Raw genomic sequence first — 27,341 nt, forward strand, 5'->3', positions numbered from 1 at the left:
TTTACAGGATGCTTTAGACTGTCATTCCCTAACAATTCAGTAAGGTATTCGTGATAATTTGATCATTTCATGTTTTTATGTTCGCAAATGTTGTATCTTCCCTTTAAGAAAACGGTGAAAAACCATAAATAACCTTTTGATCACAATAAAACATGATTCCATCAATATCACTCGAATCAGTCGATTGACTGATCGTTGGAAATCACCTACATTTCTTGATTTCTTCTAAATGGCAGCAAGCCGGATGGAATTATTTCATGGGGTGTTAATTAGCACCAGTGCGATCTTTAATCCAAGTAAGCTTTTGGATAATTATTCGATAGATTACTTTTGGGATAAATGCAGATGATCCTAGCATTAAGAAGTCAACGTAGTACTGTCTTTCTACATAGTTATACATTTTATTATCAGCAAAAATATAACTACATGTATTGCATAAATGTTCATTTTTGCAGTTAAATTTGGATTCTTAAAAAAAATAGATTAAAAGAAATGGTAAAATGTTTTCATTGTAAATATATTTAGCTACATTTAAACAGATAGTCATATTTTCTGTGTATTTCTTCTGATCCAAAGAAGGTTTTACAAATCTCACTACATTTTTAACATAATCCCCCACCAGCCCTCAAACCAATGATAATACATTCACTGGTTTTGAAGTAATTTAACCTGTTCTGAACTGGTTTAACTGGTTCTGAAATGGTTTAACTGGTTTTGAACTTGTGTAACTGGTTTTAAACTGGCTTAACTGGTTTCAAACTTTAAACTGGTTTCAAACTGGTTTAACTGGTTTCAAACTGGTTTAACTAGTCTGTAACTGGTTCAAAAAGTTCAAATCCTGTTCAGAACTTATCAGTGTCAGCAGTCGAAACCAGTTAGAACTAGTTCAGTGGACTGTTTTCAACAGAATTTTCACCTGGGTCAACTGAATAGAATTCTGTGCACTCTGGGACCAGCTTTACCCAGCTTGCCTTGTCTTGGTTTCTTCTGATCAGAACCAGTTAAACCAGTACAGAACCAGTCCAAAACCTATAAACTAGTTCAAAACCAATTCAGAACCAGTTAAACCAGTTCAGAACATGTTAAACTACTTCAAAAAGAGCTAAACCATTTCATAACCAGTTAAACCAGTTCGGAAACAGGTTTAAGTACTGCAAAACCAGTTAAACCAGTTCAAAACCAGTTCAAAGGTTCACTCCACAAGAACCAAGCTTCTCATAGCATCTATAAGCAAATTGAATGGGGAATTGCAAAAAGAAAAATCAAAAATTTAGAATTGAAGTATAAAGATACGACTAAATCTAAAAGTTAGGGAGAACCGAGAAGAGAATTTGGAATACTTCTATCTTGTTTTGGCTCTGTCTACTTCATGTTGGCTTTGCACTCTTTGTAGAGTTGAGGATTCTCCGTTTTCCATGTCTCCGCTGTGTTCTTCTCCAGCCAATCAGAGGAGGAGATCTCAGTCTTCAGCTGGGAAAGTAGGGTTTCCAGTGACGTGCCTTAAACAATTCGATGGAGACAATACAAAAAAGACAGAAAGTTATTCATATGGCATATTAATGAAATGAATCCAAATTAGTTATTAAAGGTAGAAAAGTAACTGACAAAGATATTGTTAAAAAGCTTGGTTGGTTTAAAGATAGTAATGGCACTAAACTTATTTTGGCCAATCTTCGGGGACAGACAGACCGACCTGTGACAAGTAGAAGCTCCTGCCAGTGCTTAAAGCTACAGTCCATCATTTGCAGCTATCCAAAATGTAACTGACGTCATTATTGTTGAAAAACATATTGGTTGAAAGACAGTAAGGGGACTAAACTCCCTTTTGATTCTTTCTGACAAGCTGTCATTTTGAAGAAATCAACGAAAGAAGACCTTTCCAACGGTGCGTCTTAAGATGCACCGTTGGAAATTTCCGTTAGTAGTTCATTTTTTAAGTTTGGCGAATCGCGCGCAAGCGCTGGCACGATGCACACACGCAGGCGGTTGGATCCATGAGCGACATCGCATAGCTGCAATCGGCTCAGTAGGAACGTGTCTGGGACGCTGAATTCAGGCCCAATTCAAAACATGATTCAGCAACTTTTGATGTGAAATCGAGATCCTAGAATGCTGTTTGTCTCGGAATATACAGCTGAAGCTGAGCTGAAACTTCTTCAGGTTAGTTGCTCAGCACCCTTCTTTAGATTTTGAGCACATTTGTTGCTTCAAACGAACAAAATGCACAAATTACAAATGATGGACTGTACCTTTAAAAGCCTTTATCATTTAGCATTATTGGCAAGATATAACAAAACAACTGTTGACTGCTTAAAGATGTGAGATATGACATGTTTAACACCTTCGGGGCGCATAACACCCAAGGTGAAGCCGCCCCTCGGATGTTAAAAATGCCATATCCCACCACAGCAGTCAACAGTTGTAAATGCAATGCCCTTACGGTGTGGGGTTTGGGGCCTGCTTAGGGGCCCCAGAAAATGTTAGATTCTAGATGCTCTGTGGGCAATCCGAGGCAATTTCTGACCACTTCAACCAAATTTTTTTTTAAGCAAAGAATCATCATTGAAACATCATTTTTGAGTTTAGAGTCATTGAATCAGCTATTCTGAGCTACATAATCAAATATAGGCTACAACTTCTATTCCGTGACAGAAAAAGTGGGGGGGGGGGACAAACAATATGATATCCCCCCCCACATAAAAATGTGGGGGGGGGGAGACCATGTCCCTCCTGTCCCCCACCGATTGACGCCCATGCCTGTAATTTTCAGAAATGGATGGATTTGGGGGTCAGTGTTTTACAGCAAGATTGTTACACTGACCTGTTTAAAGTTTGGATGACAGTTTCTTGTTTTCTTCTAGGAGCGCTTTGCAGCTCTTCGCAAGCCTTCCCATGGCTACGGAGACAAGACAAAGCGAGCCCAGTAAAGTCTGCACAGCAAACTCTATTCAACGATTCACAATGGCTATTCATTGTCTTTCCATGCATCTGGTGTACACAATGGGCCAGATTTTAGCCTAATACAGTGTGATCCTATACGATAGCACTGCCCGGCTCTCTTCACCAGCCAACAGCCATGCTAAGTCACAAGTGACAGTCAGTCAGTGAGTTGGCGAGTCAGTCAGTTACTAAGGTACGAAAAGGATTATATCACTGACATACAGATCCTTGTCATCTGATTGGTGGAACTCGACATCACGTGACATTCATTATTGCTCCCATTCGCGCCGGGGCTCAAAAAGCCCCATTCACCCATGGTGAATGGGACGTATTATGTAACTGACATACAGAACCTTGTCAATTGATTGTTGGAACTCACATCACGTGGCATTCGTTATTGCTCCCATTCACGCCGCGGCTCAAAAAGTACTATCCACCCATGGGGAATGGGAAATACTATTCAACAGTTAGGATCATGACGCCGTATTTGTGTGCAAATGCATGCTGGTGTGTGCGTTCAGCGTTGCGCGTAGCGCGTATTGTTTCAAAGAGCCAGCACTACAGCGTTGGGTTCAAACATTTTCGTGAAGTGGTTTGGAAGAGAGAAATACATTTTCCCTCCAGTTTTGTATTGAAATAAAAGTTCAAATATATCAAATGACAGGGATCTATGTGTCACTTAAATAAAACAAATATGGCGTGGCTTTTAATTGTGAAATGGGAGGAATATTATCACTCGGTAAAATCTGGACTTTTCCAGTTCACTCAACTTCGCTTCGTGAAATGAAAAAGTCCAGATTTGATCTTGCGATAATACTCCTCCCATTCCACTCTGAGACACTCAATATTTGTATACTAGTGTGAGTCAAAAAAAAACTATACAATTTTAAAATTGGCCATAGAATTATTCTGTAGCAATATAGATAAGATATTTTCATGTGTACTTTTAGAGTAACTCTTCCTGCTTCTTTTGGTGAGATTTCACTGGATTTGTTTTCATGCATGACTGCACAGGAGTCAATTGAAGGGGTCGGGTGAAATCTGACTTGCACCAACTGGTCAGGGCTGGATAAGAATGAGACAATTTTGCATAATTGTTGTCCTTTTATCCCTTTTTCTAAAGATTTCACTTGTGGGGTACCGTTTTTCTGAAGATTTCATTTGTGGGTACCGTTCCCTAATTTGTACGAGCTAGCACCCCACAAGTAGCTCTGGTGTTAGTGTCCGGACGGTCCAGCCAGACAGAATTGTGGGGTGATAGCATTGTGTTCCCATTATCCCTTTTTCTAAAGATTCTCTTCTGGGGCGATGTTTTTCTATTGTGAAAATAGTGGGGTGATGTGTCCTGAAAGGCACAAGGGTGGTATGGTCAGAACGTCCGTTCCAGCCAAACGGAATTGTGGGGTGATAGCATTGTGTTCCCATTATCCCTTTTTCTAAAGATTCCCTTCTGGGGTGATGTTTTTCTATTGTGAAAAAAAGTGGGGTTATGTGTCCTGAAAGGAACATCACCCCCCAAGGGGGGTATGGTCAGAACGTACATACGGGTCTATGGACATACAGAATTTAAGTGTCTCCCAAAGCTTTGTTTAGGGGACAAAAAAGTATGACAGTGTCGCGCGACAAAGTCCCGTATGTGCAAATCAGCCTTAAACCTTATTTGTTAATTTCTCAAACAATGCTTACACTTTCAACTTGATTCTCAGGCGAATCAAGAATCCTTTTCTTACCAATTTTGACCTCATCAAACGGTCTGGAGAAAATGATGCGAAACCATCCACGCTCATCTGCGAAAAACGCCAAGGAGGGAGCGATGTAGACGCCGTCGTTGATGAAACGGTAGAAGAGAGCCATCTCATCCTCCTTGGTGAGGGACGGCATGAACTGAAAACAAATATCACTTGGAGATAAGAGAATATCTCTTATTTCGCTGCACCATCTGCGGTCACATGACCAGTCTTATTTAGCATGTTTTAATAGGAAGAGGGCGCTCCAGCGTGCGATCTGCAACTGGGCCAGCGATAGCGATCAGGCTGACACGAAAGCCGGGCGCATGCATCTTCAAAGGTTTCCAAAGCGGTTACTTACATGGCCACTGCAAAGAGCCAGCGACTAGGGCCAAGTTCGAGCAAGGACCAGTGGTAAGTTAGTGGTTGGTTCGTGACGTACCTAGCGCATGCGCACTGAAGTTGAAGTGCGAACGACTGTTGTCAAACTATTGTCATGTTAATGACCGTCAGAAAATGGCGGTCGCACAATTATTCAACACTTGTTGTTTCTCTTTATTTACACAAATAATATTGATTATATGTAATATATCTTACATAATCGCCAATATTATTATACAATGGTGACAAAAGTGACATAATCGTCAACCAACGTGCAAAAACTGTGCAATGAAATTGAAATTTAGCGCACAGTTTCGTTTTCCGCCGTTTTTGTTGATAGTTGGTCCCCTCTGCACTATGCTATGGAAATTGCTATTGATAACCAGCTATAAATCGTTGCGCGACCAGCCGCGGTAGGCTGGTTCCATAGTCAACTAGCGTAGTCAACCATCGTCGACTAGAGAGAGTTGGGGCTAACTTTTGTCAAACTATGGTTAACCATTGGTCAACAATATAGTTCTTGTGCCAACTTGCCCTGTCGGCGTGCTGGCCACAATTGGGCCAGCGTGGCGATCAAGCTAACTCGAAAGCCTGGATTTGTTGCCGTTACAGACTGGTTATTGTGAAAAGATGAAGTGGGTTTGGCAGTAGTAACGACTCATGAAAACAGTTCCACGCTGTTTTTTACACTTCTTTGTGATTATTTCTGCAGCGGTTTCTTTTGGACTGGCAGAACAAAAGTTCGAGCAAAACAGAGACCAGTGCGGGCATTTCAAGTCACGGGGGTATTCATATCCATATTATCCTATACTCTAGCTTGACGACAATGAAGTATTACTTCGAGATAAATGGAGATTGCAGTTATCCAACTTTTGAGTAATTGCCAGTTTACTGTACATCTACATCTGCAATCAACCAAAAAAGAAAGTTCCCCCTTAATACTTTTTGGTCTAACTCAAAAACTACTGGGCACATCTTGCTCAAATTACGACTGATCAGTACAGAAATTCCTCAGCAATCCAGCCATACTCTTTGTTTGGCCCAAAACAGTGATAATGTGTACAAAATGATGCAATATATGACAAGTGGTACCGAAAAAAAAAGTTGCACTTTTGTACACTTGCAAGGTGAGTGTGGCCCGCAACATGCACGTATACAAAAGTGCAACTGTTTTCGGTATCATTAGTCATAAATTGCATAAATTTGCACACATTATTACCGTTTTGGGCCAAATGAAGAGTATGGCTGGATTGCTAAGAAATTTCTGTACTGATTAGTCGTTATTTGAGCGAGTGGTGCTCAGTAGTTTTTGAGTTAGACAAAAAAGTATTGGAAGGGGGGGGAATTTCTTTTTTGGTTGAGTGTATCTCTGCATTAAAGGGAAAATACAACATTTGCAAACATCAAAAAAACAAACTACCAAATCATTTTGAAAAATACCTTGCTGGACTGTTAGTGAATGACAGTGTAAAGCATCCTGTAAAATCATGGCACCTGGTATACTGTCGATTTCGAGAAAAGTGGTATTTCTGTATCAATTTCCAACGCTGGTCGGCCGACCAGCGTTGGAAAAAACTGGCTTTTTTTGAAATACTTGCCCCAATTGACCATCGCACTTGTTTGCAATCGATTACACACCTATGAACGGGTACAAGCCAGCTAGACTGGTTCCCTGACCTTACAATTCCCCAATGTATGTAAACTACTCTGTTTCTTCTTATATGGAGTCAGGGAACCAGACTACAGGAAAATGATTGTTTTTCTTGGTTTTTATAGCATTTTTCGAACCCAAAACCTCAAAAAAGTCAATGTAACTATATTTGCTAAATATTTCCAACCCCCCAATTCCATCCATTTCTGAAAATTACAGCAAAAGCAAATGATGTATATTCCCTTTAACGGTAATTTGACAAAATTGACATCCTGTGTTTCAGTGAGGTAAGTCTAGTGATGGACTATGGTTAACCACGGTTCTGACTTGAACATTCTCAAGCTTAATTAATCAAATGCTAAAAAAGTATGTGGAAAGTGATTAATTAGTGTCACTACTTTTTTGAAGTTAGCGTAGACGTAGAGACCCGACGGTCGGTTGAGGTACGGCACTCCCATCGCGTCTAGGGTATCCGTGGTGACTTTGTGAGCCTCACGCAACCTCTTGTGATTGGTCGGAAAGTAGACATTGTTCAACCAATCTGAACGTACAAATTTAGAGAGGAAAAAAGACTTTTCATTCATGAAATTGTAAAATACGTTTTCCTTTTGTGGATAATGTTTCCCTTTGGAACACCTGGTAGTTTATTGCTTGGGTTCACACATTCCCGATTTTTAAGCCGAATCACCGCGAAAAACAATTCTTGAGAATGAGTAAATTGGGGACTGGTTGTTGTCTGCCTCGGGATGATTTTGTTTGTTCGGTGAAAGATCGTTAAAGATCGGGAAGCGCCCCGACAATTTTTGTGGTTGTATTTGTAACTAATTCTGGATATTCTTACAGCATTCTGGATATTCTTACAGCACTCTTACAAGTTTCATAGAGTTAAAGAAATGTACAAATATTATAAGAATAACTTATAACGGATACCCTGACGCAGGAAAGCCTTTGAAAGGCCGAGCTTGGCCGTGGCCTCTCGGCCACCTAATCCCTCCTTTGTGTGTGTAAACCATCCAAGTACTTTGCCTTGTGTACGAGTACGTTACCTTGAGTACAAGTACGTTGCCTTGAGTACAAGTACAAGTACTCTGTCTTGCGAGTACAAGTAAGGGAACATTCTCATGAGAATGAGTACCAAAAAGTACTTGAGTTTGAGAACGAGAACAACAATGATCTACATGTATTATAAATAATCAACGCAAATGGACTGCATTTACATGTACCTCGATCAGACAGAAGACAAGCCATGACTTTCTGAATGTAGGTGGGAAGCGTCTGGAAGTAGGTGAAGTTTCTGATGAACGCGATGATGGACTCGTTCTGAGTGTGAATTACTCCAAATCTCATACCAGACATGGACAGATCCTGTCAAATATACAACAGATGATATGCACAATTAGGCATATAGGTAAGTAGAACTAGTTGGGGTTTTTTACGCATCTTTTTTTTCATTTGAAGCAACGGAATAGCTCAAAGTCTTAGGTAGATAGTGCATGACAACCAAACCTGTTGAAGTTTCAGCTCAGTGGATACTATACGCTTTGCGGAAACAGAGAAAATGTATGCCAATTTTGAGAGTCTCTAAAATGGATTCCATTACTAATGCACATGCGCTTGCTTTTTTAAAACCATCTTCAATTAACACTTGTTGACTGCTGTGATGTGGAATATGCCGTTTTTAACACCGGAGGGGCACATAGCGCCCCGAGGGTGTCAAAAACAGCATATCCCACATCACCTCTGGAGATAAGAGAGATAAACTCTGGAGAAAAGAGAGATTGCTTAGCCTGGTTCGAAAACCTGAATATAATGGGTCAGGTCGGGTTTTACTTTTAAAGAGGGTTCACGGCATGTTCCAAACACATGATATAACATTGTGTTTTCTTTGGAAATATACCATTTTAGGCACAATAACTTCACTGGGTATTTGAGCAAAGTGTTTTCTCCTTTAATCGGTAGGTCCATTTTGGGTAATTATTAATGTTCTTAGCTAGTGTCATTAAGTTAAAAGACCTTTTGGAGATAGGTCGGGGGTTTTCCCAAGAATATTTGTCTGGGGTTTTCCTCCAACTTCTAAAACTGCATAAGTCTTTGTCCTCTCTAAACAGGTTTATTTAAGCTTCTGATCAAGCTACAACTCAAAATTCCTTGGTTTCAAAGCCAGAAATCCGTTACAAAAATGAATAACAAAAACACTTTTCCCTTTAGAGAAAGGGTGCAAGGTTTTTGATAGGGGTTAATGTGAGGTTGAGGGTTAGGAGGTACGGTTAATTAGAATTGGGAACGGGGTAACACATATAGGGGAGTGTTGGGGTCAGAATAACTCCTCTCTAACTTGCTAACTGCCAAGACAAAGTGAATTCTCTGACATGTCTGATAAGGATTACAGTATACATAGGGTTAGTATCATTTCGGTTTGCGGTAACACCATGTGGTAATAACTACTGCTTAGAGGATATTAGTTCTGAAAAGAACTTGTCTGCTTATTATCAACTTTTGCTGTGTAGTTTTTGTTCTGATGAGAACAGTCCTGCTTTAAGTTCTAAAAGAACTTGTCTTTGGTCTCAACGTTTCGACTAGCCTGCTCTAGTCATCGTCAGGAGGCTGAGGAGAGTTGGAGATGCTGCTCCTTAAGTAGGCTGTGTTAGGATTGGGAGTGCGTGTAGTGGTAGATTCTGATTGGTTGTCTGTTGGGCATTGTGTTGGACTGGGATGCCCGCTGAGTGTCCTAAAAAAAAATTGTTCTGCTTCCGATTACATGGCATTTGAAAATAGGGTAGGTAGGTAGGGAATTGTATTTTTTGTTTGGCAATTTTTTTTTTGCACAATCAGTGTCTGCGTGTAGTAAAGGGTAAAAGGTAGTAATTGTTAGTTTTCAGTTTTTTTCCCCTCATTTTTTCCTCAAAAAAATTAGAGTAGGGCTGTCAAAATAGGGTAGGTAGGGTAACCGGAAGCAGAACTATTTTTTTTTTTGGGGGGGGGGCCTTTGGGTTGGTGTTTGGGTAACATAGGTGAGTGTTTGGGTTAGATTACCTCATATCTAACCTTTACCTTGCTAACTGCCTGGTCAAAGTGAACTCTCTGAGGATTAGGGTAAGGTTTAGGGTGTAAGGTTGGGGTTATGGTTAGGGTAACAATAGGTAAATATTAAGGTTAGAATAACTCGCGCCTAACCTTGCTAGCAGCCCAGACAAAGTGAACCCTTTGCGGATCGGGGATCTCCTCTGGCTTGAGGCCGAGGAAACTCTGGAAGTTGGCTCCTTCCTTGAAGATGGTGTTCATGTAGACTTCATTCATGATGAGATGCAGAGAATGTCTGAAACGTGAGAATCAAAATACGAAAGGGAAACTTCACAACATCCAAACAGTTGTTTCTGTTTTATGAAAATAAAAAGTATCTACTGAGCTGAAACCTCAACAAGTAATTCGGGCGTTTCACAATGCAGTGCGCCACCAAGAGTTTGCCATGGAGAGTCCATTTTTCGGGTTTACGGTCGACAAAACATGCATGGTCCATTTGAATGAGTGTTAGAAGACAAACAACTTGAGTTAATACAAATATGTTATGCATTGGAGTGTAGCGTTCTGCGGCCTTACAAAAAACACCATATTGATAAGAAGAAAAGAAAAGGGCAAACAGATCCTCAAATCACAGGCTTACAAAACTACTTACTGGAAAAAACTAACAATTTCAAATGTCCCTCGCTGCGAATTTGTCAACCATCTCCCACAATGCACTGGGAAAAATTAACTCTCCGTGGCATACTCTTGGTGGCGCACTACATTGTGAATCGCCCGAATTAGTAACTATATGCATCCTACATGTACTGAAGATTTTAACCCTCCGGCGCAGAATCTAGCCCTTTTGGGGACCCAATTTGGTTAATTACCTTAATTAAAAAAAAAATTTCAAACCAATTCTGGTGATCTTCCATCTAATCCTAGCAAGAGACACCCTCTACGGATATATGCAGTCACCTTTAGTGTGTGACCCCGGGTCAGGCATATCTGAGCATGACAACCTGGGCTAAGGACCGATGCAATTTCTGCCCATCCGGGGACCCACCATATACACGCGCACAAAACAACTCCGACGCAATTTCTGCCCACCCGGGGACCCACCATATACACGTGCACAAACAAGGTCACTTGCGAGTAGACAGTGCACGGCTTGACCACAGACTATGTATACAAATACACCTCCTTCGTCTACAGACATGGCAAGATTGTGTTCATGTGGATACAGTGTTGTGTAGCCTCAAACCGTGGCGCTAAATATCTGGGTCCTCGGGGGACCCCTTACTGTAAGTGTGTTACTAAATGGGCTTTCTGCGTCGGAGGGTTAAACAATAATTGCTGCTTCAGATGAAGAAAAAAAATTTGCACAATATAGTAGAGGCCCACTTTTTCCTGTCGGTTTGAAATGTTAATTTTTGGCAACCATTTGGGTTGTCTTTTGGGATAAGATATGAAGATAAGAAATGATGTTACCATTTTTAAAGGTATTTGTCTTCCTCCATTGTCTTCTGTTACAGATAATCCACCTGGTCTTCCTTGTTTGTGTTTACCCATCTTCCCCCATCTTTCATCCCTTTCCACCTCCATACTGTTCCCCCCCCCCCCCCACATCATCCCCCTTCACTCTCACACTCTTTTGTCCGTTCCCACTCCCTGTGACCTTTGATCCTTCCCCTTTCTGGTCCCTCCCCTGTTTATACCAGACCCCTTGTGGTTTGCCATCTCCCTTTGTTTCTTTGTTCTCTCATCCACCCTCCCCTGCATCTTTCCACACCTTTCCCACCTAATCCTCCTTTTGTGTTTCTTCTTTCAGGCCTGCATGTTTGTGTGCACCCCCATGTTAATGTATGTACCTCTGTCATGTCTGTTTTAGCCTCTGAAGAAGAACTTGCTAAGTTCGCAACGTCAGGCCACATTAATTTTTAGATTTGTATTTTTCTTCAATTAGATTAACCAAAAAGGCATGTCAAATAGTTCTCACCTGTGGCAGAATTGTAGCATGTCCAGCACCAGTTGTTTAGGATACACGTCTCCCAACGGATTATTGGGATTTACGAAGAAAACGGCTCGGATTTTCATTCCCTGGAGAAAAAAAAATCAACAACAAATTTGCGTGAAATTCAGTTGCGGAGCTGGGGGGAAGGAGGAAAATGGGCATGGGGGGCATTTGGGGGCGCCGCCACTGGTGAAATTTAGTAATAGGCCAAATGCACCGTGATTATGATACGAATATTGAGGGTAAGAATTAATTTTCTGCAGACTTATCCTGGAAATTTTACAAGATGAAATCTCCGCCATGTACATCAATGACAAAGGTACAATTGTCAACAGTCGCCTGACGAGGACTAGAGCAGGCTAGTCGAAACGTTGAGACCAAAGACAAGTTCTTTTAGAACTTAAAGCAGGACTGTCCTTATCAGAATAAAAATTACTTAGCGAAGTTGATAATAAGCAGGACAAGTTCTTTTCAGAACTAAATATCTTCTAAGCAGTAGTTATTACCACACAGTGTTCAGGTGTTACCGCAATCTGAAACGATACCATGCAAAGCCTCAAATCTTATAATTGTCAACAGTATTGCCATAATCATCATGATTTGACATGCAGCCTTTATGCCCACCTTTTGAGTTTGTTCCTGGTACACCGATTCAAATTTGGAAGCAGTGATTTCAAACGGTTCCGTCTGTCCCGGCTCAAGCTGCGACAGAAACAAATAAAGAATACAACATTTATAGACATATACTCAGACTGTAATTACTAAGATATCTTATGGAAAATGATGATGTTGCACTGTATGAAGAGGAAATCTTAAAGATGTTTGAATGACTGTTTTGCCTATAAGCAATTAACAAGTATTACATCACAGATCATATGTTCAACCCCTACACGGTGGACAGAAGCAACTACACTAAAGTGTCTTGCCCATGGACACAAGAAACATGATCCTCTGGTTGGGTTCGAACCCACATCAAGACACTTTTTTCATAATGACTGTGGATGGTGACACAGCAAAGTGTCTTGCTCATGGACACAAGAAGCATGATCCTCTGGTTGGGTTCGAACCCACATTATGGCATTTTTTCCTTTAAAAATTGTGGATGGAGACACAGCAAAGTGTCTTGCCCATGGACACAATACGCACAATCCTCTGGTTAAGTTCGAATCCACATCAAGACACTTTCTTATAATGACTGTGGATGGAGACACAGCAAAGTGTCTTGCCCATGGACACAAGAAGCATGATCCTCTGGTTGGGTTCGAACCCACATTTTTTCTTTAACAATTGATTGTGGATGGAGACACAGCAACGTGTCTTGCCTATGGACACAAGAAGAAAAATCTTCTTGTTGAGTTCGAATCCACATCAAGACACTTTTTGTTATAATGACTGTGGATGGAGACACAGCAAAGTGTCTTGCTCATGGACACAAGAAGCATGATCCTCTGGTTGAGTTCGAATCCACATCAAGACACTTTTTTATAGTGACTGTTGATGGAGACACAGCAAAGTGTCTTGCCCATGGACACAAGAAGCATGATCCTCTGGTTGGGTTCAACCCACATCAAGACACTTTTTTACAATGACTGTGGAATGGAGACACAGCAAAGTGTCTTGCCCATGGACACAAGAAGCATGATCCTCTGGTTGAGTTCGAATCCACATCAAGACACTTTTTTATAGTGACTGTTGATGGAGACACATCAAAGTGTCTTGCCCATGGACACAAGAAGCACAATCCTCTGGTTGGGTTCGAACCCACATAATGGCATTTTTTTCTTCAACAATTGTGGATGGAGACACAGCAAAGTGTCTTGCCCATGGACTCAAGAAGCATGATCCTCTGGTTGGGTTCGAACCCACATAATGGCATTTTTTTTCTTTAACAATTGTGGATGGAGACACAGCAAAGTTTCTTGCCCATGGACACAATACGCACAATCCTCTGGTTGAGTCCGTATCCACATCAAGACACTTTATTATAATGACTGTGGATGGAGACACAGCAAAGTGTCTTGCCCATGGACACAAGAAGCGTGATCCTCTGGTTGGGTTCGAACCCGCATCATGGCACTTATTCCTTAATGACTGTGGATGGAGACACGGCAAAGTGTCTTGCCCATGGACACAAGAAGCATGATCCTCTGGTTGGGTTCGAATCCACATCATGGCACTTTTTCTTAATGATTGCGAATGAAGACACAGCAAAGTGTCTTGCCCATGGACACAAGAAGCACGATCCTCTAGCTGGTTTGGTTCGAACCCACATCATGGAATTTTTTCTCAATGATTGTGGATGGAGACACAGCAAAGTGTCTTGCCCATGGACATAAGAAGCATGTTCCTCTGGTTGGGTTCAAATCCACATCATGGTACTTTTTCTTCCTTAATGATTGTGGATGGAGACACGGCAAAGTGTCTTGCCCATGGACACAAGAAGCATGATCCTCTAGCTGGTTGGGTTCCAATCTACATCATGACATTTTTTCTCAAGGATTGTTAATGGAGATACAGCAAAGTGTCTTGCCCATGGACACAAGAAGCATGATCCTCTGGTTGGGTTCAAACCCACATGATGGAATTTTTTCTCAATGATTGTGGATGGAGACACAGCAAAGTGTCTTGCCCAAGAACACAAGTCATAGCCTTACAGAACACAAGTAATTGACAGAGTACCTTGCTGTAGAAGTGGACACGTATGACCTTGGCTTCTGGCCGCATTTCATTGTCAAATTGAATTCCTCCGTAATATGGAGAAGCAACCATCACTGCATCTACATGTTCAATGTGTGCACAGCAAAGACATTCAATATCCTGAACGCTTGATATACATTTTAATGTAACTCAATAACTTTCTAACCTTTTCAACCATTGAAGTCTGAAAATTTGGGACTCTCAACACTGCGTTTTAGAGTCCCAAAACTTAAATGTAACACGCAACACAAGAAAATATACTGCCACATGAAACTAGTCCAACATCCCTAGACTTGTACTTCAGTCTAGTACTTAGCCTTAAATGGAAATCACTTGGCTTCACTCTCAGGTTCAAAATGTTAAAGAAAAGTTTCCTTTAATAAGTGAATTGAAACCTCAAACTTGACTGGTGAAATACTTAGGACCTCGTCTTTGCCCCATGAAAAGTTTGGAGAATTGTGTTGGCTATAAAGAGCGAGTAAAGTTGGTCTGATCTTGATTTGCATTTTTTTCTGCACTCCAGGTCCCAGTCTGAACCCAACCCAACCTAAAACCCAACCCAACCCTAACTCAACCCAACCAAACTCAGACAAGTGTGTATTTGCCTGCAATATCGGGGACCCCCTATTGTCCCTCTTTTTTTTAAGGAAAACCTCCCATAGGTTTTGTACACGATTCTAAATTGGGGACCTTTTGGGAATTGGGGACCCTATTGTCCTCTATTGTTCAACGTCCCCTATTGAATGCAGAAACAAATTCGCCTTAACTCAAGCCATGCCCAGCCCAACCCAGCCCCACCCAACCCAACCCAAACCAACCCTTCTCAACCCAACCCACCTTAACTCAACCTATGCCCAGCCCAAACCAACCCATCTCAACCCAACCTAACCCAACCTATCTCAACCCAACCCAACCCAACCCGACCCAACCCAAACCAACCCAACCCAACCCAACCCATCTCAACCCAACCTAACCCAAACCAAACCAACCCAACTCAACCTATCCCAACCCACCTTAACTCAACCTATGTCCAGCCCAACCCAAACCAACCCATCTCAACCCAACCTAACCCAAACCAACCCATCTCAACTCAACCCAAACCAACCCAACCCAACCCAACCCAACCCAACCCAACCCATCTCAACCTTACTCCACCCAACCTAACCCAAACCAAACAAACCCATCCCAACCCACCTTAACTCATCTTATGCCCAGCCCAGCCCAACCCAACCTAACCTAACCCAAACCAACCCATCCCAACCCACCTTAACTCAACCTTTGCCCAGCCCAGCCCAACCCAATGCAACCCAACCCAACCTTACCCAACCCACACTGATCCCACCCCATCCCATCCCCACATACCTCCAGGATCACAGATTGCAAACGACAATGCCTCCATGCACATTCCACCTCCATTCATCACCACAATCTACAAACCAAAAATACACAAGTTATCACGTCAATATTAGGCTTACCCTATGCAAACATACATTCAGTGTGAAGTCGTCCTTTCAGTCAAAATCAATCAAGTGACTGTTTTCAACAGTTAAAGAGTTCCCAGCCTACACAAAGCAGGATTGACTGGCTGTGACTGATTATGTAACTTGATACAGCTATGCTTTGACTGTTGGTGATTGATAAGACAGCTGTGCCTACCACTTGCCAGCTTTTGTCTGTTGACTGAATTTGACTAGTCACAGTGCTTTCTTGAAACATGATCTGACTGTTCGTGACTAGCCTGTGTAAAGGCATGGCAGGGGAAGAGGATTGATTTTTGACTGTCTGTGATTGTTCAGGCAGCAGGAGGGTTAAGATCCACAACTGAAAGTGTTAGTAAATACTTAAAATGCGTATTTATAAAGAGCACATATCCGCCACTATTGGTGCTCAAGGCGCTACATCATTATTACCCGGCTCATTGGGCCAATGAAACATTTTAAAGACAATCTCGGCTCCCTGGGGAGTATGCAGCTCGATCATGAGCGTCAACCGGTGGGTCCCCCTACTTTTTGAAGTGAAGGATATCATATCGTTTGTTCCCCCCCCCCCCCCCCCCTTTTCATCCCCGAATAAAAATTGTAGTCTGTATATGATTTTAGAGCTCAGAATAGCTGATTCTAATGACTCCAAACTCGAAAATGATGTTTAAATGATAATCTTTAGCAAAAAAATTATTGGTTAAAGTGGTCAGAAATTGCCTCAGGTTGCACCACAGAGCATCTAGAATCCCACGCTGTTAGGACTTTGCGCTCGCATGAGTTCTGATCAAGGTATGTCTGTCTCTCTCTCCCCCCCCCCCCCCCCTTTTGAGAAGCGATTGACGCCCTTGACAGCTCGATGCTGCCATTTCGGAGCAAAGCAGCTAAAATCAATCACAATAACCATCTCTGCCCTCACAGGTACCCATTTACTCCTGGGTGGGGAGAAGCAATGAGTGACAAGTGCCTTGCCCAAGGACACAAACACTTTAAACCTAATCTCTGGACTCGAACCCACATTCTGCAGAATTACCTGCAAACCATGAGTTCGATGCTCCAGACCACGAGGCCACGGCACTCGTAAACTTTAACGATTCTTAAAAGCACCTTTTTGGGGTCGATTGGAGTCGGAGATTTCGCACGTTCAGTCAAAAATCCAGCAACTGCTTCCCGTAACTCTGGAATTCCTTTAAAGTCGTCGTACGTAAACATATAATCCTCCCACTTCACATTGTGTCCGTTCAACTGAAAGAATCAAAGCAGAGGAATATCCGGAATAAAAATTCAAAAATAAAGGAATAAATGTGTGCTTGGGTGGTGTTAAACGCTATGTTTAAGACTGGTATTCCAGACTCCTACCAGTCTGAAAAATAGCAGGGTTCTCCCCAGGATTTTTTCAAACCTGTGGGGGAAGTTTTGTTGTGATTCACCAACCTGCGAAGCCACGGCGTGGGGTTCGGGGCCCGCTTAAGTGCCCCGAAATATTTTGAACTTTAGAGGCTCTCTGGTGCATTTTAGAGCAAATCTGGGGAGTCTTTTAGGAAGATTTTTCCTTAAAATTTAGTGGAGATCTTGTGATATTTTTTGTAATTAGAGAAAAAAAATATCAAAATTTTTAACTTAAGAAAAAATCAACATTTCAAAACCTGTGTTAAAACTTCTTGAGCTAGAAAGTATGGATTATATTTACAAGCAAGTTTCAAATTAAGAAATTAAGGTGAACAAAAAAATCACTTTTGCTTCCGACTTCATGCCTTTCAAAATAGCGTCGGTAGGTCGAAAAAATTATTTCGCCAATTTTTTGGGCTGCTGATTGAATCATGGAGGAATAAAAACACATGATTGAATGGAGCATATTGAACAAGGAATCATGTATTTTTGTGCCTGGATTATTTTCCTTTGCACCACCATGACCACGAAAATTATCTAGACTGATCATCAGAAGTGATTAAAACTTGCCTCACCTAATTAAAAATATATTTGAGGAGGTTGATTCCACTATATGCTTAACGTACATCACGGCCCCTGGCGCCATCATTCAGTCTGGCCGGCCGCCGGCCGTAAATCGCGCCGTGCACACACGGCGCAGTATCAGTGTGCATTACTGCACTGTGTACGGCCCATCCCATGTGGCCGAAAATTTTGCACTACTGCTCCTAAGAAGCACGCTACGATGTTTCGCCACAAGTTCGAGCTTTGCAATCTCGTCATTTTAATGGAAAATACATACACAGAAAATAAAGATCACGTTCTGTGAATTAATTTGCAGAAATTCTCTTTCTCCATCGATGTTTGTTTGGTGTTTTTACGATCCAACTTCGGCCGACATCATCATCATGCATGCATGCACGAGGCAGTAGTCACTGGTTCCGGTCCTTCATCATAGCATTGATACTGTTAGCGTGCGAAGGGAACCAGTGTACCGTGTTGTATGCGCTAATATATAGCTGGCGGTCGACGCGAAAGACCCGTCATCGTGTGCATTTTGATCACACATGCATCAGAAATACGGGATTTTTGTCAAGATTTTGCATGTCAAGATGAAATAATGGCATATGAAACGATTATGTTGTGCATTTTAATGGCTTGTATAATAATTATATTGTGCGTATCGGGGGCTGAAAAATGTGATCGGCATTTTTGTCGGCGTATCGGGCCGCAAATTCAGCGTATCGGGCCGATACGCACATTTGTACGTGGGGAGAACCCTGAAATAGTGTTTAATACCGACCAAGCACATATTTATTCCCTTTCATAAATATCTTTTTGGTCAAATATATCAAAACTTTTCAGTCCAAAAGTCAAAACAAGTCAAACATATATAATTTATAAACAATTTTGTTCAACAATTTTTTTTTCTGTTTTTTTTTTAAAGCACCCCTCTATCTATATAATGGAGTGTCCGCTCGCGAGTAAGATGTAAACAACTCCTTTTAGGGAAATTGGCGCGCAGATGCAGCTGAGTGCGTTGTGAATTTAGGACTATGAAATATCGACTCACTGGTAGTATTGAGCATGCCTACGTGAGGATTGTGAACGTTCAACTAATAAAACGGTAATATAGGCACTCATTTCATAGGAGTCCAAATTTCACGTGACACTGGAAAAGTGTTTAAGACCAGCCAGCCATGTCTTTATCATCCGTTTAAAGTTGGCCATGTGACAGGCTCTCGACCAATGGGAATGGGTAAACTGTCTTAGGTATTTACGAATTGCAATTAAAACACTACCACGTAAACATTACACCACAACAGTACACAATAACAGAACATGAAAATGAATATAAGCTGCTGCAACTGCTTTCTGACTGGATTGACCTGACACATACAAAAATGTAAGGCCGCCTGACGCTTCGATCTTAGCACTTGAGATCTACTTCAGCATGTTCAGAGGCCAAAAATAACGCAAGATATTGGAGGTACCGCACCAAACAACACATTTCAACATTGTACAAATAATGAATGTTTATGAGTGCAATAATATACAAATAATGAATGTTTGTGAGTGCAATGGTAAGAATAATTTCATGAGGTGACAGATGAAATGTTCCATTCCACGAGGCGAAGCCGAGTAGAATGGAACATTTCATCTGTCACCGAATTAAATTATTCTTTCCATTGCACGAACGTGAAACATTCATTATTTGTTTATATCACACCTGAATAAATCAAGTCATCTGATTGGTTGACTTTTAATAGCCAATTTATTCAGGTTAAAAACTGTTTAAAAGTTCGATAAGTTCATCATATTTAATTTATGCAAATTGTTCAACAGGCCGAGAACAATCATATTCAATTTATCTCGATTTAAAACAGCGCCACCACCAGCAGCAGTGACACTGTGCAATGGAAGTTCTATTCACAGTGCAATAGAACTTCCATTGCTCTGTGCGCTGCGCGCCATGCGCTGGACGAATAATTCAATGACATGTGATCAACGATCCACCAATCAGATGACGGGGATTTAATCAGGTGTTATTTAATAGAATAATTTCATTCAGTGACAGATGGAATGTTCCATTCCACTCAGCAAAGCCAAGTGAAATGGAACATTCCATCTGTCACCGAATGAAAGTATATTCTTTCCACTGCACCAATGCAATGAACTTCTATTCACCGTCTTCTCCTATTTTTGAAGTGCAGCCGGCCAATGTTTGGGACGAATTAAATAATTCCATGACATTTGATCAATGATCCAACAATCAGATGATGGGGATTTATTCAAGCATTGTATAAAAAACAAACAAAAACTCACAAACACACAACATACGTACTGCAATGCATCGCATGTAGCATCTGCAAGACAATATATACTCACCTTTTCTTTCAGGAGATCAAAAACGAGTCTATTTTCTGATGTGCCAAGGTTGATGACACCCTAGAAAATGAACGAAATGACATAGACAAAGATTTTAAATTGTGAACTGGAAGTACACTATTGTTATTATTATAATCATTTCTGGTACTGAAACCAAGGATTCCTCAAAAGCGCCCCAGGCAACGTAGCTCGCAAGCCAGAAGAAACCTGTAGAGAGAAGACAATGAGAAGTTACAGTTTTAGAGGTGAGAGGAAAAGCCCAGAGGAATATTATGGGGAAAACCCACAGAATCAGGTAGGGACTGAAAACCCAATCCACATACATTGGCCCAGACAGGATTCGAACCCGGGTCACAGCGGTGGAAGGTGAGGAAAGTACCGCTGCGCCAACCTGACTGTTAATGTTATTGATGTGTATCTCCACTCTTTCTGTTGGTCCAAGAGAGAAGCAGCCTGTTAGCTATCTTTGCACCTCACTGTTTAACTCAGTGATTCAATGACTCACTACCCGAGATTTAGACACAGAGCTACTGCCCAGCCAAACTCAATTAATTGGACTTTTTTATTAATTTGGCACAGCGATAGCATGGCTATCCATTGGGTTCTATCTGCGAATTGAGTTTGGCACGGCACTGTTCTAGTCACCGTGGCATGGCCCATTGCCGTGCCGAACTTCATTCAATAAGCCATTTGCGAGTAACCTATACCCTTTGGGATTTACATTTGAAAAACATGTGGTACACTGACTTGCTCAGAATGCTTGGCACATTTTAACTTTGAATTCTCCAGACCAAAGACACTGTTGCTAATCACATGATTCGGGGCAAGCTCTTGCATAGTTACGTAAGAGACGCTCAGCACCAATACATCGTTCACAATGGGTGAGAATGGCACAAAGACACCAGACCATGCCGGAGCTGGGGGTTGCTAGCATAAGGCTTGCCCCGAATCACGTGATATAGTAACAGTCTCTTTGGTCGGGAGAATGCTAGGTCAAAACGTGCAAAGCATTGTATTAAGTCAGCGTTCCAGATTTTATTCAAATTTAACTCGCAAATGGCTTATTCAAAGTAGAGGCAAAAGTTTTACGAATGCGCATGCTCACAATACCTCCTCTAGAGTCCACATGCATGTATCATGCATCGCATCATTCACAGGGAGTGAAATTGGCACAAATATTTTGATCACGCTTAACCACTTGAAACATGGGTGTCAATCAGTGGGGGACGAGGGGGACAATCCCCCCCCCCCCTTTTTTAGGGGATATCATATCGTTTGTCCCCCCCCCCCCCCCACTTTTTCGTCCCCAAATAAAAATTGTAGCCTATTATACTGATTCCATTGCTCAGTATACATGGTATAGCTGATTCAATGACTCCAAACTCAAAAGTAACGCTTAAAGGTGATCTTTTGCTTAAAAAAAAAATGGTTTTAGGCCCCCCAAAAAAATATTCGGTCTCTGGTCAGACCAAATGTCCGGAATTGACGCGACCACGCGGCTTTTTTTTTTTCTTCACGCTCGGATTGTGAGACAAGGTGGGGTACTATTTTGCTTTTTTGGCGTCCTCATGTACATTAGTGTCCTCCATAATTTGCCTCGGTGCTTTCGATCATTTGCCTTGGTGCAATTTCCCATTCCTTGGTACTCTTTGGTAAAAAAAATTGAGGTGAGGAAATAGAGGGCGCTGTTCGAGCTACCGCGGAACATTTGGAAAAAAAAAGAACAACGCGCATGATTAAAATCGACGCGCGCGCTGACCAGAGACCGACTTATTTTTGGGGGGGGCCTTAGTGGTCAGAAATTGCCTCAGATCACACCACAGAGCGTCCAGAACCCAAACATTTTTAAACCCCATGCCGTTAGGGCTTCGTGCTCGCATTAGTGCTCATCATGGTATGTCCCCCTCCCCCCCCCCCCCCCCCAACATTTGAGAATCGACGCCCTTGGCTTGAATTGCTTGAACCTGGCCCATTACTTTTTGGATTTGCCCAAGCCTACCGACATTGGAACTCACATTTGGGTTGGTCTCAGCATGGTACAGGTTGGCAGAGCACTTACGAAATCCTTCTGTTAGTAAGAAGCTCGTGTTGAGAATCCTGTCTCCGCGTTTGCCCAATGTGGACATCTCTGGAGGCACACTCCCGGCCATTCAGAGTAGATTCCAGCAAAATCTGAAACAGGGAAGTCACATGCGAAGACAAAAAATATGAAGTATTTCCACCATATTCAAGAATTAATTAATGTTAAAAGTTGAACAAAGAAATTGGTAATCCTTACTTTTAGGACCCCGTTCCTATATAGGAAGGGAAAGACTCACCAAAACAGTTGACTAAATGACACTCAAAATTGACATTCTGATACTTCTTGGCACATCTGAACAATTGGCAATGACACCTTCTTGACTTCTAAGGACTGCTTTAGCTTGCAAAAGTCACTTTGGTACTGGACAGACATCTGCAAAAGTCAGTTTTGAACAGAACTCGTACAAAATAGAGGTGTCCTAAAAGTAAGGATTACCAAGAAATTAACTAAGCTGGATTTGAAGCTACATTGTATGACCTTGGGATCACCGTATGAGGCGTAGCCAGCATTCTCACCATGGGGGTTGGGGGGGGGGGGGGGGATTTGGGGAGTGGGAGCTAGGCTAGATCTACTACAGATGTAGGCCTTACAGATGAGGGGACGCCCAGTTTATAGCCTCTTTGAAAAAAATCAAAAAGTGGTGGAAGGGGAAGGGAGCTGGGAGGGAGGGGGGGGGGGGGACCTGGACACCATCTCTTCATGGGCGCGCGCTTCAAAGCGGACACTACAATAGGTGGCTCTCTTCATGGCAGCATAATTATAGATGTTCGCACAATGTAACAAAGGGCCACTCGTGGAAAAAAAACCTCATTTGTAAAAAGGACTGGTTGGGGTGGGGGGAGGCGGAGGCGACTTTTTTTTTGGGGGGGGGGGGGGTCGCAGAGCAGATTCAATGCCAGAAGAACCTTCACCTTCGGCACAGTACTACATCGGTATTTGACAGTAGCCTACCGAAGCGCCCAGGTTGGACGGGCAGTTTCGCAATGGTGTTTTTTGCAATATGCCATGATAAATGATAGCTTCTGCAATTTTTTTTGTTCACTTGAAAGTCACCACGTCCACAGAAGATAAGTTCACATTTTTTTCCACCACTTCTTTCATCATCATCTCAACATTAGGCCTACATGCTCAATCTGGCACAATTACAGAATACCCCGCCACTCGCGATCTTTGCACCTTGTAAGTTGTAGCCAGCTATGGAGTCACGGTTGATTGCCCACATTAAACCTTCTCAGCGCTACATGTATGTACTAAGCGTCATGCTCCACTGCACTCCCACAGGGTAGTTAGTTTGGACTTAAAAAAATTTCAGCAACTCCCATTCATGTTGTGTTGCTTCATTTTCAAGGAGACCCCCACTCAGTATCCGCGTAGCTGGCATGGACTTGAATTGTTGCTTTTCCAGTGATTCCAACCTCGTCGCCAGAAAATTTAGGCAGGGGTGTATTTCCCAATTCCGAGTGGCGGGGTATTCTGCAAATTTTACTCCCTCAATCTGTCAAGGTCAATCATTGCAAAAATGTTGAAAAGACATGAATCTGGGACTGAGAAACATTTACCTTTTTTTTTTTTGGAAAAAGGGCCTAGGCCTATACTTAGGCCCGCCTTAGCTCTACTGAGTGGAGCGTTGAATTACGGGTACCCTTCCATACCAACGGGTACCCGTAATTCAACGCTCCACTCAGTAGAGCTAGGCCCGCCTTAGCCCCATAAATGTGGCCTATTTACTGGACTGCCTCCGTAATCATAGGCCACACATCCACATGTACAAAAAACGTGTCGACTTTGCCAAATTTTGATTTTCACATTTAGGCTTACTTTTTACGTTTTTTTTTTGCTTTAGAAGCATTCTCACCTTCTATATAGGCTAATCAGAAAGTGCTGCCTTTTTCAGATGTCCATTTTTCGTGAAATTTCCGGATACATTTGCACACGTTTGCGTATCAAAATTTCAACATGAAATTTCACAAAAATTAAACATCTGAAAAAGGCAGCACTTTCTGATTAGCCTATATAGAGGGTGAGAATGCTTCTAAAGCAAAAAAAACCTAAAAACTAAGCCTAAATGTGAAAATCAAAATTTGGCAAAGTCGACACGTTTTTTGTACATGTGGATGTGTGGCCTATGTTTACGGAGGCAGTCCAGTAAATAGGCCACATTTATGGGGCTAGGCCCGCCTATAGTATAGGCCTGTTGTGCCCATTCTTGAAAATCACGCATTCTCGAGAATGGGCATGCACATTCTCGAGAATGGGCGCGCATTCTTAAGAATGAGCGCCCATTCTTAAGAACGAGCACGCGTTCTTAAGAATGAGCGCTCATTCTTAAGATTGGGTGGGAATATCACGTGCACAATTTATGAATTTTGCCCAATCTTAACAAACATTGCAAGACATAATTATGTTAAATGAATTGTATAGCGGTTAAAAGGGAAACAATTCATATAAAGAGGAAAGAAAATGTTCCATGCTTCTGTACTCGTATAACTACGATAATTTGAATCAAATTAAACCCGTTATTATTGCTTTTTTCTGCCCACTATGGGAAGTTTTGTAATAACGGAGGACTGGGAACTAGTCTGGGAAGTGCTTTGTTTAGGCTAGACAAGTTACAAGTCCCTGCATGTATCATATGCGTGCCACGAAAAAAACCCGATGTCCAGAAGCTGCCAAAATTGCTCTTTTGACCAGATAGAATCCAGCTCTGCGACGTTGTGGTGGGATGTGAACAATAAATTGGTGGCAATTTAAATGGGAAATAGCATTAACACTATGGGATGTCGCAGTATTCATTCTCATTCTTCATATTTTTCATTCTTACGTCCCCCCCCCCCCCCCCCCCCCCCCGCTTTTATTATCCCAAAAATCAGAATTCTTTGCACTAGTATTATTATGTCTCTTATATTTTCCCGGTCCCCGGCCCCCCCCCCCCATATCAATACGCCTTTACTTATCATATCCACTCTACTTTTCAGCGCCTTGCGTTGCAACAGTATAATTATTGAGAATCAGTGAACGAGGATTCAGCTAGACTTGCCAAGCGCAGCCGGTACTCAGCATCGACAAGACCGTTATCTTGTTGCGCATTCTCAAGAATGTGCGCTCAATCTGGAAGAGTTATTTTTTGCCAAGATTGAGCAAGGATCCAGTTGCACATTCTCAAGAATGTGCATGCCCATTCTCAAGAATGCGTGATTTTCAAGAATGGGCACAACAGGCCTACTTAGAAAATGTTCTTGACTCTCATTCACTCAGTCTCAACACCTGTGGCTGTTGTGTGAAACAACCACTGAAGAGTGAAGAGGCGTCTGGAATTGAAAGCATTCTTAACCCTTTAGTGTTTTTTTAACCGTACCGTGAACTCGTTTTTTAATCCTTAATATTTTTAAAACGCTGACAAAGTTTGAGACAGGCCTACCTCTGTTTATATCGAAGTTGGTCACTAAAGCACCCGTACCCGGCCCGTCATGCATGTCACTGTCAGGTACTGAAAGGAAAACAAATCAATAAGTACCCAGAAAACAGCGCCCTCTTTTGCCTACAACAAATAAATTGATGAAAACTCCATGAGCCTTTCGGGCGCTTGTATCCCCCACCTTGCAAACAGGCCCCCCCCCCCCCCCCCGGGGGGGGGGGGGGGGGTACGAGCAAACATGTGCCTACACAGTTTCTGTCTGTCTTCTTGGGAAAATACTTTAAAAAAAAAGGGGGGGACCATTGACAGTGGTGGTTAATAATTAGTGTGAAAAACATAGCGGATAATATCATCTCGTACCCCGGTTCTTGAACCCCTGGGTGCACGTACACCAGTAAGTAGACCTAAACTCATCCGCCAAGCTCATGAATAAAAGTTATACCCTCAAAATATATGACAAAATCAGCTGTAAAAAGTTACTTTGATGGGCCAATTAAAACAAACAAAAAAAGTTGATCGTCCCCGCGCCGCCCGCTTCCTTTTTTTTTTAAGACTTCATCATTACTTTTTTTTAAAATTCAGGCATAACATTGTTTCGGAAGTTCAGATACTTCCTGATAAATTAACTAATGTTCAATAAGCACTTTAAGAATTCTGTGGTCATCAACTATAATAGACAACTACCAAGAACCGTCAACGAAATAAAAAAGGGCCTCCCTTTTAAGGCACATATCGTGTAAGCTAATTATGGTTATCATAGTTGAGCCTATATTTTTCAATAAAAAATAAAATGGGGCCTGCGCTCATCCTCCTCTTTTTGAAAAAAAAACCCGGACGACCAAGTAAGCTTTTTTTTTACTTGGCCTAAAAGACAACCATCCAAAACCAAATGGACCGACCGAAACAAAATAATTAGCTGTCCCTACCCAGTTATCCAAACAAAACACAAAACGAAAACCAGATATAATGACACAATACATAATCCTGTCATTGTTTTTATTAAATAAACACCCAAGTATACCAGAAAAATAATTAAAATGCGCATTAATTGTAAAAAAGGTACATTTTAATAAAAGATTCAATACATTTAAAACAATCTTGATTTCAAATATTGTAACCAATACAATCAATGTATTTGATTCTGAAACCCTGTGAAATTAAAATTATATCTTCATTATTCTGAGGTAGTGAATGAGAATTTAAAAAACCCATAAAACTCAAAATCGATATAATTTTTTCGGAGGTAATTGGTACTTTTTTGGTTGGTTCTTCTCCTAAATACTCCGCAGGGGAGTTTAAACTGGAGGCCAGAAACACCGGGGCAAAACCCCTTCTCTTAGCGATAAGTGTTACTGGGTTCTTTAACGTGCATTACACAACACACGGGACCTACGACTTTACATCCCATCCGAAGGACGAAGCAATAATGGTTAAGTGCCTTACTTAAGGGCACTAATGTCCAGACATTAGATCACACTTAATTGTAAAATAAAAGCATCCTCACAGATAGGGGACTGTAAGTGATACGCATTCAAATTTTCAAAATTTTCAAATTCTGTTGAGATTTTGGATCAGTGGATTTTACACTAATTTCAAGAAAACCGTGATAATCCCTGTACAGTACTGATGCCTTTTCAT

General features: G+C 41.6%; 1 protein-coding gene across 3 annotated transcripts; it reads right to left on the reverse strand.

The window, feature by feature from the left end:
- Nucleotides 1-357: 357 nt before the first annotated feature.
- Nucleotides 358-25,794, reverse strand: LOC119735358 (1-aminocyclopropane-1-carboxylate synthase-like protein 1). Of its 3 annotated transcripts, XM_038209157.1 has the most exons (14): nt 25,707-25,794; nt 22,221-22,377; nt 20,206-20,265; nt 16,996-17,133; nt 15,773-15,839; nt 14,393-14,490; nt 12,338-12,415; nt 11,699-11,799; nt 9,874-10,015; nt 7,923-8,064; nt 7,098-7,240; nt 4,671-4,824; nt 2,822-2,896; nt 1,363-1,499 (listed from the first exon to the last, which is right to left on the reverse strand). In XM_038209157.1, the coding sequence occupies exons 2-13, from the start codon at nt 22,353-22,355 to the stop codon at nt 2,826-2,828; spliced, it is 1,329 nt and encodes a 442-aa protein (XP_038065085.1). In that variant the 5' UTR covers nt 22,356-22,377; nt 25,707-25,794; the 3' UTR covers nt 1,363-1,499; nt 2,822-2,825. The 3 variants fall into 3 exon arrangements, with proteins under 3 accessions (XP_038065018.1, XP_038065162.1, XP_038065085.1); XM_038209090.1 differs by lacking the exon at nt 2,822-2,896 and having other exon boundaries at nt 358-1,499; XM_038209234.1 differs by lacking the exons at nt 2,822-2,896; nt 25,707-25,794 and having other exon boundaries at nt 358-1,499; nt 22,265-22,377.
- Nucleotides 25,795-27,341: the final 1,547 nt, after the last annotated feature.

Source organism: Patiria miniata, unplaced genomic scaffold, assembly GCF_015706575.1.
Source record: "Patiria miniata isolate m_02_andy unplaced genomic scaffold, ASM1570657v1 HiC_scaffold_1, whole genome shotgun sequence".
Classification (NCBI taxonomy): Eukaryota; Metazoa; Echinodermata; class Asteroidea; order Valvatida; family Asterinidae; genus Patiria; species Patiria miniata.

Excerpts from the sequence above, each read along its gene's own strand:
- LOC119735358 (XM_038209090.1), bottom strand. The coding sequence starts at position 22,355 with ATGGCCGGGAGTGTGCCTCCAGAGATGTCCACATTGGGCAAACGCGGA. Across the intron at positions 20,266-22,220 it reads ATGCTGAGACCAACCCAAAT|GGTGTCATCAACCTTGGCAC; the intron begins GTGAGTTCCAAT and ends TTCATTTTCTAG. Across the intron at positions 1,500-4,670 it reads GTTTGATGAGGTCAAAATTG|GCACGTCACTGGAAACCCTA; the intron begins GTAAGAAAAGGA and ends GAATTGTTTAAG.